Here is an 18,872-nt window from a genome sequence, read left to right on the forward strand (position 1 = left end):
GCCCCCTTCCTGCCAGCCACACTTCAACATCGCCAGTGTCACCCAAGCCCCTCTGGAACCTGGGTGGTTTGGGGGCCCACTGGGAGAGAAATGACATGGCATTCCTCATGTGGCCATGGAGGGGACTGCTCTGGGTCCCTCCTGGAAAGTCGCCCCCCACGGCCCCTGCAAGGGCAAAGAGGCCAGCGCACACCCCTGACCCACTGCCGGGCATCGCCGTTTGTCCCTCCTTGGCCGATGCCCAGCGCTGGACGGCCCTTGATCTCCGTCCAACATGAACACAATCGGTTTCTTCCAAGGCTTGGCTCACAGTCCCCATTCTCCCACAAAGGGCGGGTCAAACAAACAAAACAAACCGCAAAGCAAATGGGACAATTTTAATTCAACCACAAGTCAAATAGAAAGAAGTTAAAAGAATGTTTATGCAAACACGCGAGAAAATGGGGTGCAGATGAGAATGGGGGTCGGGGGGAGAAAAAGGAGGAGTAAGAAAAGAGGGAAAAGAAGAAAGGGAAAGTAAAGGAAGAAAGAGAAAGAGGGGCAGGAAGAGAGTGGATTTGGTCCAAGGTCCTATCTTGGCCGCATCTCTCTGCTTCTTCCCTCTGATGCTTGGTTTGCTGACAACACAGCGTCCTGTGCCTGGACTCCCAATTAGGTTGTTCCTGGACTATGCCCCAGGTCCTCCCTCAGGAGGGCACATGCTGTCAGTCCAGACCAAACTCACATTAAATAAATTCCAATATACACTGTACAAGAATGCCAGGCCCATCCCTCATCTCACTGGCTGCTTGACCCCCAAAACAAAGCTTCTCCCCAGCTTCTCTGTGCATCAGGGGACATCTGAGGGCCGAAGAGGAAGGAAAAGGAATAGCTTGGTTCCCAAATCGGCCTGCCATGTCCATATATAAAGCTAGGGGCACCGCGTGACACTCCCCCACCCCCAGGAGCCCCCTGCACGGACCAGGCTGGCATAGGGAGGAGTGGCCAGGCAGCAGCAGTGCCCCCTCCGAGCCATCTTTGTCACCCTCACCCTGTGTCCATAGCCCAGAGTCCCCTCTGTCCAGCTGCAGCCTGAGCAGTACAGCCTGGGGTAGGGGTGGGGAGAGGGAGTCGTGCAAAGTGGCAAGGGAAGGTGACTCCCCTCGGCCTTCCCCCTGGAAGACCCACATGACCAACAGCAAGGCAGGGGAGGTACACGGCAGGCAGGGGCGGAAGATGCAGGCAGGTGGCCCCCACCCTCCGTCACTCTGCAGGCGGGTGGGCCAGATTGGCCAGAACCTTGGCCTGGTCCACAGCGTCGAGCAGGTTCTTGGCGTCCACGGCCAGGGTGTGTGAAGCCGTCAGCATCTGCCTCTTGCACTCCTCACTCAGGGAGGTCACGGCGTTCTGCTGGGCCAGCCGCATCTTGTTGATGAGCTCTGCCAGGTCTTTGTTGAGCAGTTTCTGGGTGCCCTCGATCTGTAGGAAGATCACACAGGACAGGTTGAGGGGCCACAAAGTCTATGCCTGGAGGATAGGGAAGCCACAGAGGTGTCCACCTGCGTGCTGGCCAAGGCAATCAGAAGTTCCCTGGAAGCAAATCAGACTTAGGAGTGGGCTGAATGCAACACCTAGTGCAGGGTGGAGTCAGGTCTACAAGGACTGACATCTCAGACCCCAGCCGACCCTGTGTAGGCCCAGCCCGACCATCCCTTCATGGAAACATCCTCTCATGCTTTCTAAAATGCGAATCTGATCTTTTTTTTGAGACTGAGTTTTGCTCCTGTCGCCCAGGCTGGAGTGCAGTGGTGCAATTTCAACTCACTGCAACGTCCGCCTCCTGGGTTCAAACAATTCTCCTGCCTCAGTCTCCTGAGTAGCTGGGATTACAGGCACTTGCCACTATGCCTGGCTAATTTTTGTATTTTTAGTAGAGATGGGGTTTCACCATGTTGGCCAGGCTGGTCTCAAACTCCTGACCTCAGCTGATCCTCCCACCTCGGCCTCCCATAGTGCTGAGATTATAGGCGTGAGGCACTGCTCAGCCATCCACTGAAGCCTTGAACCTCTCAAAATCATCCATGAGGGTTGGAATCAACTTCTTCCAAATGGTTAATGATATTTTGACCTCTTCCCATGAATCACAAATGTTCCTAATATTATCTAGAATGGTAAATCCTTTCCAAAATATTTTCAATGAACTTTAGTCAGATCCATAAGAGAAATCACTATCTATGGCAGCCATGGCCTTAGAAATGTATTTCTTAAATAATAGAAGTTGAAAGTAGAAATTACTCCTTGATCCATGGGCTGCAGAACGGATACAGTGAAAACATTAATTTCCTTCTATATCTCCATCTGAGCTCTTGAGTAGAGGCATTGTCAATGAGTAGTAATACTTGAAGATAATCTCTCTCTCTTTTTTTTTTTTTTTCTGAGCAGTAAACCTCAACAGTGGGCTTATGATATTCAGTAAAACATGCTGTAAACAGATGTGCGGTCCTCGAGGGTTCATTGTTCCATTTATAGAGCATAAGAAAAGTAGATTTAGGTTAATTCTTAAGGGCCCTAAGGTTTTCAGAATGGCCAATGAGCGCTGGCTTCAATCGGCATTAGCCCCTAACAAGAGAGTCAGCCTGTCCTTTGAAGCTTTGAAGCCAGGCATTGACTTCTCTTCTAGCTATGAAAGTCCTAGATGGCATCTGCTTCCAATAGAAAGTCGTTCATCTACACTGAAAAATCTGTGGTTTAGTGGAGCCATCTTCATCAATGATCTTAGCTAGATCTTCTGGAGAACTTGCTGCGGCTTCTCCGTCAGCACTGGCTGCCTCACCTTGCACTTTTATATTACAGAGGTGGTTTATTTCCTTAAACCTCATGAACCAACCTCTGCTAGCTTCCAACTTTTCTTCTGCAACTCCCTGAACCTCTCTCAGCCTTCATAGAATTGAAGGCCTTGCTCTGGATTAGGCTTTGGGAAAAGGGGATGTTGTGGCTGGCTTGATCTTCTATCCAGACCACTCCAACTTTCTCCATATCAGCAATAAGGTTGTTTCACTTTCTTATCATTCATGTGTTCATCGGAGTAGCTAACTTTTCCTTTGCATTCACAACATGGCTAACTGGGACAAGAGGCCTGTCTTTTGGCCTATCTTGGTTTTCAACATGCCTTCCTCACGCAGCTTAATCATTTCTAGTTTTTGATTTAAAGTGAGAGGTGGGCGACTCTTCCTTTTACTAGAACATGCAGAGACCACTGTAGGGTTATTAACTGGCCTAATTTCAATATTGTTGTGTCCCAGGGAAAAGGGAGGCCCAAGGAGAGGATAGGGGAATGGATGGTCGGAGGAGCAGTCAGAACACACACAACATTTATTGATAAGTCTTCTGTGGGCACAGTTTATGATGGCCCCTCAAAATGATTACAATACTAACATCGCTGATCACCGATCACCAATCACCAACCATAACAGTTATAATCATACTGAAAACGTTTGAAATATTGTGAGAATTACCAAAATGTGAAGACACACAAAGTGAGCACGTGCTGTTGGAAAAATGGCACCAATATGCTTGCTCATTGTACGGTTGCCACAGATGTTCAATTTGTGAAAAATGAGATATCTGGGAAGTGCAATGAAAGCAAAGTGCAATAAAATGAGGTGTGCCTGTTCGTAGCTGGTGCCCAAGAGGTAGTTACAAATGAAGTAGATGAATGAATGAATGGGTTGGCATCCCAAGGGTAAGGAGCTCTTAACTGAGATGAGACAGCCCCACAGCCCCACCTAGGGCTCCTGCATGGGTTGTTACTGCCCCTGAGAGAGAGGCCAGGAATTGGCCCAAACTCTCCTGCCTTCTCCTGCCTTGGGCAGCCACTGACAGTAGGGACAGTGGCGGGATGTGGTAGTCATCTGTGCCGCAGGGCTGGCCGCTGGGAAGCAGGGGATCAAAGGGCTCCAGGCGGACAACCAACAAACGTCCCATGGCACTGTATTGCGTGCCTATGGCTTTGGCAACTAATTACCAGAAATTTAGTGGCGCAAAACAACACAGATTTATTGTCTTATAGTTCTGAAGGGCAGAAGTCTGAAGTGGGTCCAACTGGGCTAAAGTCAAAGTGGCCACAGGGCTGGTTCTCCCTGGAGGCTCCAGAGGAGAACCTGTTCCTTGCCTTCTCCAGCTCCAAGAGGCTGCCGCCTTCCTTAGCCTGCAACCTCCTTCATCCATCACATCTGTCACTCTGACCGTGTGTCTCTTGTCACACACTGCCTCCCTCTTGTTTTATTTATTTATTGTTTTGAGATAGGGTGTCGCTGCTGCCCAGGCTGGAGTGCAGTGGTGTGACCACGGCTCACTGCAGCCTCCACCTCCTAGGCTCAGTCTATCCTCCCACCTCAGCCTTCTGAGCAGCTGGGACTACAGGCACAGGCCACCACACCCAGCTAATTTTTGTATGGTTTTGCCATGATGACCAGGCTGGTCTCAAACTCCTGAGTTCAAGCAATTCACCTGCCTTGGCCTCCCCAAAGGTTGGCATTCTAGATGTGAGTTGCCACACCCAGCCAGTGTTGTCACAGAGATCCTGGTAAGATCAGGACCCCTGACCCCGGGATCTCTGTGACAACACTGGGCCCAGTCTGATAACTGAGCACCATCTCCCAATCTCAAGGTTCTTAACTTTATCACATTTGCAAAGTCTCTTTTGCCATGGAAGGGGGCATGTTTCCAGGTGCCAGGGATTAGGATGTGGACATCTTTGGGGGCCTTTACTCTCCCTACCGCAGGTACCATCTCGTGGAGCACCAAGACTCTTGTTTTGATTTTCAGTGATTGCTTCTCATTTAAATAAAGAAAATCAGATTAAATAATTAAAGAAACCTTAAGTGCTATTTCTATGACTCATCCGTGTTAATCTTAACACAGACGGCAAGGCAACCAGACAAACGATAATAGGAGGGGGGAAAGGAAGGTGTGTCCCCTTTAGCATAACCTCAGTAAGAATTCACTGCCATTATCTGGAGACCTGAACTAGGAAATCCCCGCTAGCATCTGGCCACGTCCCTGGGTACCCTCTCAGCCCTCTGGTGGTAGCTGATGGGATGAGCCACACAGAACCCAGCTGGTGGGGACTCCGTGGACAGACATGACGTTGCCCAGGCAGCCCTCGTGAGCCTCTGATGGAAGCATAAGCAGGAACAGGTGGGGGTGCAGAAGCAAAGCAACAGCCTATGGCGCTGTCTGGGATGGGACACTCACCTCTGTTCTTGAAGACGACGGCAAGGAAGGCAGGAGATCGTCCACGCTCCCGATGAGCTTCCGCAGGGTAAGCCCCACGTTCTGAGGAGAGAAAGGGGCAGGATGGCTGCCACTCCTGGCTTTTGGAGACAGCCAGGTTTCCCCTGGGGAGAGCTCTCCGGGGGTGGTGCTTGCCCCCATGAGCGGCCTGGGACTCAATTCGCTGGGCCCAGCTTGCTCTAACAGGATCTGCTGGGCCAGCCAACAGGAAGCGCAGTTCTCCTTCCTTCAGGGCGGAGCTGAGCTGCCTCCACCTCCCCGACCCGGCCCTGCTCTCACCTTCACCACCACCACATAGCCCTCGGGGGGCAGCTGACAGAGCTCATTCTTGAGCTCCAGCACAGCCCGCACCAGCTCCATGACATTGAGGTACACCAGGTCATCGGTCCGGTCCAGGTTAGCTGTGGGCTGGATGGACTGAGGGGAAGACACAGGTGGCCAGTGAGTGGAGGAGAGCCAGAGCATGGCACCATTCTCTCCTGGGCAGGCACTACTGCGGCCACCTCCACCACCAGCCCGATTTGAAAGGACTATTCTCTAGAACAATCATGCCCTGTCCCATGATGCAATGCCCCTGTCCACTTCTGGGGCAGTTTCCAGCCAGGGAGCCTTAACAAAATACTAGTGGTAGCCTCACAACAGACTAATAGAACCACTGCCTGGACATAGGGTGCAGGTAGGCTTTTTTTCTTTGAAGAGACAGGGTCTCACAGCCTGGAGTATAATGGCACAGTCATAGCTCACTGCTGCCTTGATCTTCTGGGCTCAAGCAATCCTCCTGCCTCAGTCTCCTGAGTAGCAGGCATGCCACCAAGTCCAGTTAATTTTTAAAAACAATTTTTAGTAAAGACAGGTTCTTGCTATATTGCCCAGGCTGGTCTTGAATTCCTGGGCTCAAGCAATCCTCCTGCCATGGCCTCCCAGAGTGCTGGGATTAAAGGTGTGAGCCACTGCACCTGGCCTGTGCAGAGGGTTTCAAAGTTCCTTGGGTGATTGTAATGGACAGCCAAGGCTGAGAATCACTGTTCCAGAGGAAAGAAAGCCAGCACCACCCCAGATGGATGTAAGAAAAATGGAAACCAAGTGAGGAGGCTCAGAAGAGGGAGGGAGCCCACACCCCTTTCCCCGAGGCTGGACCAGGGAGTTCTACTCCAAGTCTGGGAGGGGGATGAAGGGTGGGAGATTGGTTCTTCCTCTTGCTTTTTCATGAATTAGCTGTGTGGCCTTAGGCAAGGCACCCCACCCCACTCCCCCTGCCCCGGGCTTCATCTGTACAATGAGGACACTGCACTGCACTCTGAGAACTGTGAAGCTTTCATAGTCCATGGTCTTCAGTCTTGTGCAACTCTCACTCTCATTTCTTATCAGTTTCAGCGGAGCCAACACATACCTGCGCGCCCAGCCTTGGGGGCTTCTGTGGGGGCCCTGTGAACTCCACTGCAACAAAAAGAACAGCAAGTGGGGGGCAGTTCTCAGCACTCCAACCCTTCCCTTCGTACCTGCTGACATCAAATGAACCCCCTCCCCTCTACCACCAGGAGACCTCAGGGAATTAACTCTGAATCCAGGAAGCAGGAAGGAGAAAGAACCTCCTGGTCTCTCTGGTTTCACAGTCGTCAGGGACAGCACTGTTGTCCCTTTTATAGGAAGAAAAAGGCAAAGTCCCAGCAAGATAGGGGGATTGCAGTGGTGCCCCAGCTCTGGCTTGGGGTTCCTGCCTGATGGACACAAGGCCTGAGGGACAGTGCTGGGTAATCTGAAGGGAAGAAACCTCTCTCTGAAGCCATCAGGTGCCTGTGGTGCCCCCACCCTGGGGAGACAGCAGCTCATAGAGTACATTTGTGTGGATTCTCTAATGGTTTTCCAGGAGTGTTTGGGGCTGAAGGAAGCAAAATTGCAGCAGAAGCATGCTATTCACTCCCACTTTGAAGAGCAAAGACATACACAAGTCCACTCAGCACACTTTGTTCCTTTTTTTTTTTTTTTTTTTTTTGAGACAGGGCTTGCTCTGTCATCGCGGCTGGAGCACAGTGGCGTGATCACAGCTCACTGTAGCCTCAACCTTCTAGGCTCAGGCAATCCTCCTGCCTCGGCCTCCTGAGCAGCTGGGCTTGCAGGCATGCATCACCATGCCTAATATTCTTAATCTTTTGTAGAGATGAGGTCTTGCTATGTTGCCCAAGCCAGTCTCAAACTCCTGTGCTCAAGTGATCCTCCCACCTCAGCCTCCCAAAGTGCTGGGATTACAGGTGTGAGCCATCACACCTGGCCTTCTATTCTCACCTCTGCCACCAAAGAGCTCTGCGACCACCCCAGGCAGCTCACACTCCCAGGGCCTTAATTTTCATTTGTAAGATAAGAGAGTGAGCTCAGAAGGGACCCTAAAGTCAGAAGACTTGGGTTCAAATCTGAGCTTTGCTAACTATTAGCTGTGTGACTTTGGACAAGTTACTTAACCACCTTGTACCTCAGAAGATAATAAATGGTCCCAGGCCCATGTCTGACTTGTGTCCAGTTCTGTGACTGCTGTCATCCTGCTCCTCCTCAGTGCCACCCCTCCAGGCCCCGGGCTTACTGCTGGCTCTTCCCTCCCTGCCTTCAACAGGGTCTTCCGGAGAGAGCCTGAGGGCTCAGCTGCCCCTCCCACTTTCTCTCCTTTGTCCCTCAGGCCTACAGAAGATGAATCTGAACTGGGAGAGGCAGGTGGCACTGCTTAACTTTCCCCGCAGGAGCCTCTGACAGAGCAGGAAATAAGGAAGAGAGAATTCCCAACTCCTCAAAACTAATGCGGTGGGGGATGACTTGAGGAGGGGCCTGAGGATGTGGCCGCTGAGAGAGAGATGGGCAGGGCGCTGGACAGGGAGAGGAATGGGGTGGAGGGAGTGGAGGAGAAGCTGGCCCGCCCCACGTGCTCTGAATTAAATCACAGCTGATGCTACAGGAGACGCAGACAGACTCTTCTGCTCCCTGCCCTGGGCGGTGGGCAAGGATGGCGGTTCTGAGCAAGGTGCCAAGCGGAAACCCCCCGAAGAAGGGCGGGAACACTCACTGTAGCCGACCTCCTTCTCTGGCGTCTGGAGGAAGGAGGAAAGAGAGCGTGAACGTCACTTATGCGGCTCTGGAGACAGCCCCCTCCCCTGTTACCCATTCCCCAGTCCCTCCACTGTGTGTTTAGAGATTACAGCCGTGGGGTCAGGGGTGCTTCTGGGAGCAGCTTGTGACCCAAAGCTACCATTCTGGGAGGCCGAGGGGCCTTGGGGAGGGCCACAGACAGCGTTAAGGGTGCAATCACAGGAGACTTCAGGAAAAGGGCCACGTAGGGGTTGGCAGAAAAGGAAAAGACACCCTCCCAACACGGGAAGCCACTGAGGAGGAGCTGGGCAGGCCCGGGGGTAGGAGCAAGGGTGGGGTCCTATGGTGGACAAGGCCTTCCCAGGCCTTGGCATGAAGGAAGAGGCCTCTATTGGCGACTCACCAACGGGGACTTATCATTCATATAAACCATGGGGTCCTGCAGAGGAAGAAACAAGAGCAAAGGACTTAGAATTCTGGAGCTGAAAGCACCAAGAATGCAGGGGACCCTTGCCCCAGCCACCTGAGGAGGTGGAAGAGCACACAGATGGGTGCAGGGCACCGACATCCTTCCTGGGGTGCTCACCAGGGACTTCTCCTCCTGCCTAAGCCACTGGTAGTCCTCCACCATCTGCTTCTGCTGCTTGTCCAGGATTTGTCGCATCTTGATCTTCTCAGCCTCCCACAGCTGCTGGGCCTCTTCTCGGCTGCTGGGTCGGATGAAGTCCTCCTCCTAGGAGGACGGCAGAGAGAAGGGAGAGGATGCAATGAGCCGTGCTCTCAGACTCAGGCAGGGACAGTCCTCTGAAGAACCTCATGGCAGCAGCAAGCCTTGGCCTGGCCAGCTGCTTTTTTCTCATAAGTTTGTTCTGAAACCCAGAGCTATATGTGCAGATGGTTACCGGATATCAACCCGAAGCATGTGCCTGTGTTGCAATGTGATACCAAACCCAAGAACCCATATTGCTCAACGTGCGCTGTATTCAAATGATTACATGATCTGCTCATGATATTTTATCAAGTGACTGCTCTACCATTATCTCAGTATTTGTGATGGTTGCTCTCATTTAATAGATTTAAAAAAGAAAACTACTATCTCAATGTTTGTGATGGTTGTTGTCATTTAATAGATTTAAAAAAGAAAACCTATTAAAGTCTATTAAAATCTACTTTAAAATCTACTAAAAAGCATCCAAAGGGTTTCCAAGGGGCTGGCTTTGCTTAGTTGGAGAGCATCACACCGTTCTGATGCTATCTCCACCTAAGGACCAAGGTGGCAGGTCTGGAAGCTTTGAGAGACAGGGGTGCTGCCTCTAGCCTCACGGTGTGCAGTCCCACGTGTGTCCATGAATGAGCAGAGCCTGAGAGAACAAGCAACAGCATGCACCCACCAATCATGCCTTCCTATTAAGACATACTCTTTATTAAGATAATAGCTTGGGTTATTTAACTAAATGTTAGGAGAAATGCATGAGCTAAGGGATAAAATAGGAACAAAATTTCATGAAATACAGCACTACAGAGATAAGATAAATGCAATCATAGCTTGAGTTATTTAACCAATGATTAGAAGAAATGCATGAACTAATAGATAACATGAAAAACAAAATTCAAAGAAATATAGTTTGATAGAGATAAGATAAATGTTTCCTCTCCCTAGATCTAGTAATCTAACTCTTGCCTTAACTTACCTCTAGGGCATTGGACCTATTCATAGTTTTAGCTGCTAGTTCCTAAATAGAAAGTATTCCATGTCTTCCTATTTTCCTTCAATCTTCCCCCATGGTTCATTTGTATAAATATCTGCTCAGTGCCTCTAAACTATTTTTCTCTTGTTGTGCAGCACATGGTGACCCTGACCTCCTGGACAGATGGAGGAGGAATATTATTGGCATCCTTTTCATTGCACAAAACCCAGGAGTTGCCTTTGCTAGGGCAGGATTTTTCTGTGACATCTAACCTGGCAGGTCTCTCAGTTCCTTGCCTTTGAAGTGGCCATTTGCATACAAGTCACTTGCAGAAGATGCTAACAATTATCTCTGTCTACTTTTAGCAAGCAATAATCCCTACCAAGCCTCTTAAAAGACTTTCCTCACTAAGCTCTACAAAACACACTTGAATATTGCAATATGGTTTAAAAGTGGTTATATTGGGATGTTTTACTTAGTGCACACTGAGCCTCAATTACTAACCTCAATTTCTAATCACACGTTTCCCCACAAGTTAGGTTCCTTGCTGAAATATTCTTTATTCATTAATCTATTCAACAATTATTTATTAAGCAACTACTATGTGGCAGGGCTGGGTGCTGGGAGGACAGTGATTTTAAACTGTGCAATATTCTTGTTCTCATGAGGTTAAGTAAATACTAGTAAGACCAGGGCTCCTCAACCTAAGCACTGTTGACATTTGGAACCAGACAAGTCTTTATTTCCAGGACAATTTCCTGTACATTGTAGGATGCTGAGCAGCATCTCTGGTCTCCCCACAATATATGCCTATAGCACCTCCCCAGTTGTAACAAAAATGCCTCCAGACATTGTCAAATGTCCTCTGAGAGGGAAAACAACTTAGCTGAGAACCACTGAGCTAGACTTTATTTTAGGAAAACAGATTCCAGCATTTAAGAGTATTTTATAATCATGGAATTGACAAAAATGAAACAGGTTTTGTTGATCAGAGGCTGATACTCCAAAATGAGGACATTTTAAGGCCATAAAAATCCCCAGTTAAATGTCAACACCTGCAGACACAATGGCATGGCTGCCCCAGGCTGTTGACAAATAGTGACAAACAGGAACTCAGTGTCAAAAGTTCCAAATATAGAGCTAGGGATTTCTGGATGTGAGAAAAATGTATGGGTTAAGGAAGAATATGGTACCAGTACTCTTCATATCAGTATGGTACTTAATATACTGGTTAAGTACCAGTGGGATGCGTTACTAGAATCAAGAAAATTCTACAAGCATTTATAAGTATTTGTAAGTTTATAAGTGTTGAGAGAAGATTCCACCACTAAAATGCCTAGCATGCCCCAGGCCTGATCATACCATGTATTTTAACAAACACAGATTAGGAGACATCCTGATGCCTTCCAATTTCATAATAAAACTCAAGGAGAGAAATGAACACTTAAAAAAATGGAATCTCTTTGAGGTTGGTTTTGCCGAAATGCGTCTCCAATATTCTTATTAGATAATGGATACTTACATTGCTAATTACATTCTATTCTTAAAAGGAATTGGGTACTCATGGTGTTTTAAAATGACTCTTGTAAGTCGTGACACCTTCCATAATTTGGCTATGACCCATCTGTTGGCCTTATTTCAACATCCACAAGTACCCTTCCTGTTGTAGTCCAACAGTTCTTGCACTTGTCCTGTGGTTTCCCACCACTCAGTCTTGGCTCCTACTGAAGCCTCTGCCTCTTCTATTTCCTGAATCTCAGTTTCCTCCTGTCCACATCTTTCCCATCTTTCAAGGCCCAGCTTTTAAATAGAAGCTGGAAAGGGTTATCCTCCTCTCTGAACTCCCACTTTGTGATACCCACGACCTTCTGGCTTGCATCACAGGTAAGTGTGTACCTGGCCTGATCCTTCTGGTCGACTGTAAGCGCTTTGAAAGCAGAGCCTCCCTCCTTCAGCACCGAGGACAGCGTCCACCAGTCACAGCAAGCCGTACTGTTTATTGAATTGTATTATTTTTATTTTTATTTTTATTTTATTTTATTTATTTTTTTGAGACAGAGTTTTGCTCTGTTGCCCAGGCTGGAGTGCAGTGGTGTGATCTCAGCTCACTGCAACCTCTGCCTCCCGGGTTCAAGTGTTCTCCTGCCTCAGCCTCCCGAGTAGCTAGGATTACAGGTGCACACTACCACACCTGACTAATTTTTTGTATTTTTAGTAGAGACGGGGTTTCACCATGATGGCCAGGCTGGCCTCAAACTCCCGACATCAAGTGATCCACCCACCTTGGCCTCCCAAAATGCTGGGATTACAGGCATGAGCCACCGTGCCCAGCCTTGAATTGTATAATTTTTGTGAGGTCTTCAAGAGAGAGACTGCTGCCATCCCAATGCTGGTATGGCATCCCACAGACTCCCTGATGAGTCAGGCTATAGAGCCACTCAGTAGAAAAGTTGTTTTTCTGGGAAAACCACCTCTGAATTTTTGTTAAATGCTTCCAAATGCTTTGTGAGGAGCCTATTATACCTTCTCAGCATTCTACCTGGAAGAGACTTTCTCAGTGTTTCTGATCTGTGTCATAAAATGGAGCTTATATTTTTAACTTTTTTGGGTTTGTTTATTTAAAGTCATGCTCATTATGTTCTTTTCGGCAGATTTTCCTTATGGCAATTACTTCTAAAGCCCTGATACAAAAGGTCTTTTTTCCTACTACACAATCACTTTATGGAACTGAACAAGGTCCTTGTGGAGAAGCAGAAATTGGATAAAGGCAATGCTACCCATCAAATGTGCAAATAGCTTCATTCTAAAATAACACAATTTAAAGCAAAACTTACTAAAACAATCAATTATGAATAGAGAGTCAAAGGCAGGCGGGTGGAGGAACTGAACACGGCCTAAATTATAGCACATGCTTAAAAATGCAGTTTTATTATTGTTAAGCACATGCAAAGACAGAAATTGGTTAAATTAATATAAAAGAGAAACACGAGGTAGGTCAGAAGAAAATTTATTTCACAAAAAATCTTAGTGCCTGGAATTCTAAGTTATCATGCTCATTTCAAAATTCTACTAAATTAAGCATAATGGCACAAAAGTAATATCAGCATACTTGCCTGTATCTTCCAAATATGTTATGATAAACGTCTAATTTTTTCAAAAAAAAAGTTTAGTCATGTTCAGTGAGCCTAAAATACTATGCATGTATGCAGAGTTAGAGCTAAAATAAGTGTTTTAGTTGGTTTAGTAACATAGATTAAGTGTTCATGACAACTGACCACCAGGGGCCATTTGTATGGAAGAAGGTGGTTGGTGACCAGTGGGCATCTGGTTATAAGCAAAAGTGTCTTTTTCACACAAGACTTGACAATCAGAAGCCAGCCATGAAGCACTCGGGGCTTCACCAGCAGTTAACAACACCCAGTGACAAAGAGCTAACAAGAGAGGTGGCTTAGGCCCCTGCTTTAGCCAGTTAATGAGCCTGTATTCCCACTAACCCTAAACTCCTCACCCAGCAGCAACCTGAACGAAAGCAGAAGGGAAAAAAGCCACAAGGAAGACTTTCCTTTGACTGAGGAGAATTTCATACCCAAAGCCATCAGGTAGGAAGGATCCTTTACTCAAGCACCACTAAGCTGTGCTGTGCCCTGCCTAGGAGCCTCCATGCTGCCACGGATCTCCCTACCCCTGGGGCTCAGGAGAGGGAGAGATTTGTATATCTCTAGCCATAGCACCAGCATGGCCAAGGGCAGGTTAGGTCCAGCTGGTGTCCTCCAGAGCAGGGCCTGGTGTGGCCGCCAGCCTCTGATGTGTTTGCAAAAGGAAGGAAGTCAGAGAGTTCCTGCTTGGTGGCCTGACTGGTGCAGGGGAGCAGGGAGGGCCCTCCTGAGCTGAGGACGTGGGGTTTCCAGTGTCCCCGGCCACCTCCCTCCAGCAGCCTCCTCAGTCCGGGCAGGGACCAGCATGCAGAGCCCTCTTACCCGCATGCTGTGGCGTTTGAAGACATTGTGCCGGTGGAGAGGTGGGGTGTGCAGTGAGTTAACGGGAGATGGATACTCCATAGGGCTGGTGAGCGTAGGAGAGCTGGCACACAGACCCTCAGGGACCTATTCAGGAAAAGCAAAGAAGCACAAGGCACGGGACAAAGCGAGAAGGTGGACAATTAGCTGCTACAAACATGAGCACAAAGAAACCACACATGAGCACCATGGGGGATAGGGCTTGCTCTCCAGGAGTTAATAAAGAACACGACGTGGGCCTTCCATTGCTCCGAGAGAGATGGTGGAGCAGCGTGGCCTCTCATTCATCCAACATTCCCCTATGATGCTCTGCACACAGTGGGGTCCACGCTGGTTACTGACCCACTGAGACCAGGGTTCCTCCCTCAGGACTCTTTCAAAAACAGTTATGTTTCAGTTGCATGACAAACTGACTGATGTGGTTAACACACCGATTTATAGAGATATGTATGAATTATTTTTTAAAAATTCAGACAGGCTCTTGCTCTGTTGCTCAGGCTGGGATACGGTGGTATGATCATAGCTCACGGCAGCCTTAAACTCTTGGCCTCAAGCGATCCTCCTGCCTCAGCCTCCCACATAGCTGGGACTACAGATGCATGCCACCATGGCTGCCTTGAATTTTTTTTAAATTAAAAAATAATTATATCACAATTTTATTATTCTTTGCTTTTAGAGATGGGGTCTCACTATATTGCCCAGGCTGGTCCCAAACTCCTGAGCTCAATCAATCCTCCCATCTCACCCTCCTTAGTAGCCAGGACTACAGGTGTGTGCCACCCCACCTAACTCTCTGTTTTAAATATCACATATGGGTATATTTCTTTTTTTTTCTTTCCCAGAACATGTTTCCATCTTCTGAATCAAGCTTTCTCTTCACATGAAGAGGATTTATCTATTAGTCCTTAGATGGTCTTGTTTCGGCACTCAGGCATTTCCTTGAGAACAGATATAGGACCATGGGACACCACCTTTCTATAAAGGGCACCAACTAAATGGACATTATTTCTAGTGGTTGAGGGGATTGGTTTTTGAGCAGTGACTCTGAGCTGGGGGATGCAAGAGAAGAAATAAGAGGAGACTGTACTCCCTTTCTCCTAGAGGCAAGAGAGACACAGAACAGAGACGTTCAGGGTCAGGGGCCCATAGCCTGGGAAAGAGTCATGGTTGGGGATAATGGAGCTGGGAGAAAGCTCAGGTAAAACCCTGCTGTCTCTTCAGTGGCCACCCAGGTTCTGGATGGGGCCTCTTTGGGGAGACCCATGGAGCCACTCCATTTGCTGGGGAATATTCCCTGGGATTCCTTTTGGGAAGGAGGCCTGGGAGGCCTTATATGTGGGGAGAGAGCAGCAGGCAGGCACACAAAGCAGCAGACACTAGACAGAGGGATGGGGCTTAAGGCAGGTCTCAGCTGAGCACAGCCTGGGAGACCAGTATTTTAATTCTTGTGATCTGAGTCTGCATTCTGTTCTGGATGCCAAAGAAGAGTAAACCTAGGCAATCTCCATCACCCAAGTGAGTGACAGCTGCTCCTCTAAGGCACAAGAATGGAGTTTCAGGAAGGACCTGGATGAGAGGCAGACCTGAAGTTCCCATCATCTGGTTCTATCTTTACCTGGAACTGCAGCTTCGGAGCCAGGAGGTTGGTTTGCGGAGGGAGTCTGTACTTAGGTCGGCTGGGCTGGAGAGAGAACACAGATGGGTCAGTCTCTGTCCCTCTCCTTGAGTGAACACAACTCACTAAGGGGAACATCAGGTCAAAGACACCTCAGACTTGTTCTGAAGGAAGGAAAGTTGAGGGACAAAGCTGTCATAAAACTCGTTTTGCATCCATTTATTGAGCACTGATTATCTACTGAGTGGTGGAGGGTACAAAGAAGCCACCTCGCTGCCCTCCTGGGGCTATGGCTAATTGGAGGGTTAATGATCGGTACATTGTTGCCTCCCTATATGTGGGAGCACCCGCCAAGTCAGAGCTCCAGAGCACAGGCATGCAGAGGTAGGAGCTCACCAGGGGCTTGGGCACTCACAGAAGCCACATGGAGGAGATGAACACTGAGCCAGGCCTGAGGGGAGGGGTGGGACACGCCAGGTAAGAGGGACAAGTGAGAAAAGGCCTTAGATGGGATCAGACATTGTTACGGACTGAATATTTGTCCTCCTTTTCGATCTGCATGTTGAAGCCTGAACCCCCAATGTGATAGCATTAAGGAAGTGCAGGTTTTTGGAGGTAATTAGGGTTCGATGAGGTTATGACGATGGAGCCCATGATAGGATTAGTGCCCTCATAAGAAGAAAAAGAAAGATGACTCTGTGTCTGCCAGGTGGAAACATAGTGAGAAGGTGGTTGTCTGTAAGCCAGGCAGAGAGCCCTCACAAGAAACCAACGCCTTGATCTTGGACTTCCCAGCCTCCAGAACTGTGAGAGATAAACATCTGTTGTTTAAGCCACTTGGTCTGTGGTCCTTTTGTTGCAGCAGCTCCAGTTGACTAGGACAGGCATGGCCTCTCAGACCTACCCACCTAATGGCAGCAGGGCCCTGGTTCCTGAGCTCAGGGTGGCCATGGGGGGTATAGATGTAGGGACTGGACCTAAAAGACCCAGGATACTTCCCATCCATGTGTCCTCATGGGGATCTCATTTGTTCCTAAGAAAACACCTAGAAGACAAGCCCAGCCTCTCAGGGAACACTTTTGAGGAATGATTCTTGACCCACAAGGTGGCTGCTATCTCTAAGTCCACCTGCCAGAGCACTGATGTGACACACTGATAGTGATGGTGGATGCCAGGTGAAGGACTGAGAGAGGGCTGTAGGGGGCATTCTGCCTGTGCAGTAAGGGGGGCAAGGATCAAACAGGGACCTGGCTCTGCTTTGACTCACAGGATCCATGAGGCCATGGCTTGGCTTACCTTGGGTGGGGGTTCCTGGAAGGCTGTGGGCTCCAAGATTTTAGGGGTTCGGTAGCGAGTATTCCTCTCTTGCTCCATGGCAATGTCCTTCTCCATCTGATAAATGTCACTGCAGTGAGTCAGGTCAGATAAGGAGAGAAACAAGGTCAAAGTGAGACGCTCCTTGGGGCTCCTCTTTGTACTCCGTGGAAGCCCAGAGAGGCCTGGGCAAGGCTGTTAGGTCCCATTTCTGTTTCCATCTCCACTGCAGAGTGGCCTGGGGAGAGCCCCCTGAGACAGGCTTGGATATGGGCCCTGAGGCCACACTGAAGTTGGGAGGATCACAGGAATAGATCCAAGGTGGAAAAGCATCCTTGTTGAGCCAGTCCCAGCCCAAACATGCAGTAGGAGCTTGACTGCAGCCCCACTCCCCAGGCCTTGTGCCCTCCTGGGCTTGTGATTGGCACCAAACCCTTATGTAGATTTCCAAAGTCCCAGCCAACTTCATGGCCCTGGCCTAGAATCTACATCTCCTGTTTCTCATGAAACATCCCCCAACGCATCCCTGGTGTGTGCTAATGAGGCATGTGGGTTCACTCCCAGGCTAGCCATGTGCACGCCTCTCACCTTTCTTACCCAATCCAGTGCTCCTAACCTGGAATCACAGACCCCAGAGGACTCTGGAATTATTACTGCCCATGAATCCACATGTTCATATGGGTAGCAAGTATTATATACTACTGAATATGTGACACTTAATACTATATTTTCAAGTGTGTATGTATTTTAAAATGCATTATATAGCCCACTATATTTTGTTCAGCAAAAGATTTTAAAAATATAATTATTGTTACACAGAGACACTCAAAATTTGAATTAGAAGGGTCTTTCCTCCCTGGAACGATTAGCAAACACTGATCAAATCCCTTCTGAACTCTAAGGAGGAAGTGTCAGGTGGTGGCCTGAGGAAGCAACCTGGGGTCTTCTGAGTTTTTTGGTGTTTTCCAGACCACACCAGAAACCAGCTCCCACCTCCACTTGTGGCGGGGGCCTGGCCAGTGCCTCTGATGGGAACACCTCTCAGCCCAGGAGATCATGGGAACACCTCTCAGTTCAGGAGATGACGGGAACACCTCTCAGCCCAGGGGATGACGGGAACACCTCTCAGCCCAGGGGATGACGGGAACACCTCTCAGCCCAGGGGATGACGGGAACACCTCTCAGCCCAGGGGATGACGGGAACCCCTCTCAGCCCAGGGGATGAAGGGAACCCCTCTCAGCCCAGGGGATGATAGGAACACCTCTCAGCCCAGGAGAGGCGCCTGCACAGCTCCCTGTGGCTCTCAAGGCCTCAGAGTGAATCAGAACCCCCAGCTCCATCCCCCCAGGGCTTTTACCCTCCCAAATTACATCTTTCAAATACTTTTATCCTGCAGCCCTTTGGCTTCTCAAACCTCCCATACAAGGGACCAACAGAGGAGTCTAGAATTAACTGGGAGGCTCACTGAAGGGATAGACAGGAACAGAGAGGCCTTTTAAGCCAGAGGTTTTGCAGATGATGTTGAAGGCTCCGCCCCACAGAAAACATGCAGGGTCACCCCCAGTGCCCATGGCCTGGGCATTGCTGGCATCCCCTGGGGTGCCTCCCCACCAGGCAGTTTTCAGGGGCTGTTTTCTCGCCCTAAAATTGAACAAGGCAACATGTTGACTACAGTATTTAAAAATCACAATATCTCAAGTCAATTAAGTTCCAGACTCCCTAAAGTAGGGTTCAGCAAATAAGAGCCCAGAGGGCAAATCTGGCTTCTCATCTATTCTTGTATGGCCCCAAATGAAGAATGATTTTCACATGGTTTCAATGACTGAAAAAACTAAAAGACAAAAAATATTTTATGACACATGAAAATTATTTGAAATTCAAATTTCAGCATC

General features: G+C 48.8%; 1 protein-coding gene across 6 annotated transcripts in view; it reads right to left on the reverse strand.

Annotated features, from left to right (window-relative positions):
* Positions 1–362: 362 nt before the first annotated feature.
* LOC105482017 (protein tyrosine kinase 2 beta) overlaps positions 363–18,872 on the reverse strand; it is a 136,041-nt gene continuing 117,531 nt past the window's right edge. For 3 of the 6 annotated variants that reach the window (XM_011741861.2, XM_011741862.3, XM_011741863.3), the window contains 11 exons: positions 16,962–17,070; positions 15,666–15,731; positions 14,012–14,137; positions 8,933–9,079; positions 8,750–8,785; positions 8,324–8,348; positions 6,665–6,711; positions 5,554–5,691; positions 5,236–5,316; positions 1,279–1,458; positions 363–840 (listed from right to left, as the gene is read on the reverse strand). In XM_011741861.2, the coding sequence (XP_011740163.2) occupies positions 778–840; positions 1,279–1,458; positions 5,236–5,316; positions 5,554–5,691; positions 6,665–6,711; positions 8,324–8,348; positions 8,750–8,785; positions 8,933–9,079; positions 14,012–14,137; positions 15,666–15,731; positions 16,962–17,070 (1,018 nt within the window). In that variant the 3' untranslated portion in view covers positions 363–777. Of the gene's footprint in view, positions 1,459–5,235; positions 5,317–5,553; positions 5,692–6,664; positions 6,712–8,323; positions 8,349–8,749; positions 8,786–8,932; positions 9,080–14,011; positions 14,138–15,665; positions 15,732–16,961; positions 17,071–18,872 lie in introns of all 6 variants that reach the window. The other 3 variants (XM_011741865.2, XM_011741864.2, XM_011741866.2) reach the window with 3 other exon arrangements.

The sequence above is a fragment of the Macaca nemestrina genome, chromosome 8, assembly GCF_043159975.1.
Source record: "Macaca nemestrina isolate mMacNem1 chromosome 8, mMacNem.hap1, whole genome shotgun sequence".
NCBI lineage: Eukaryota > Metazoa > Chordata > Mammalia > Primates > Cercopithecidae > Macaca > Macaca nemestrina.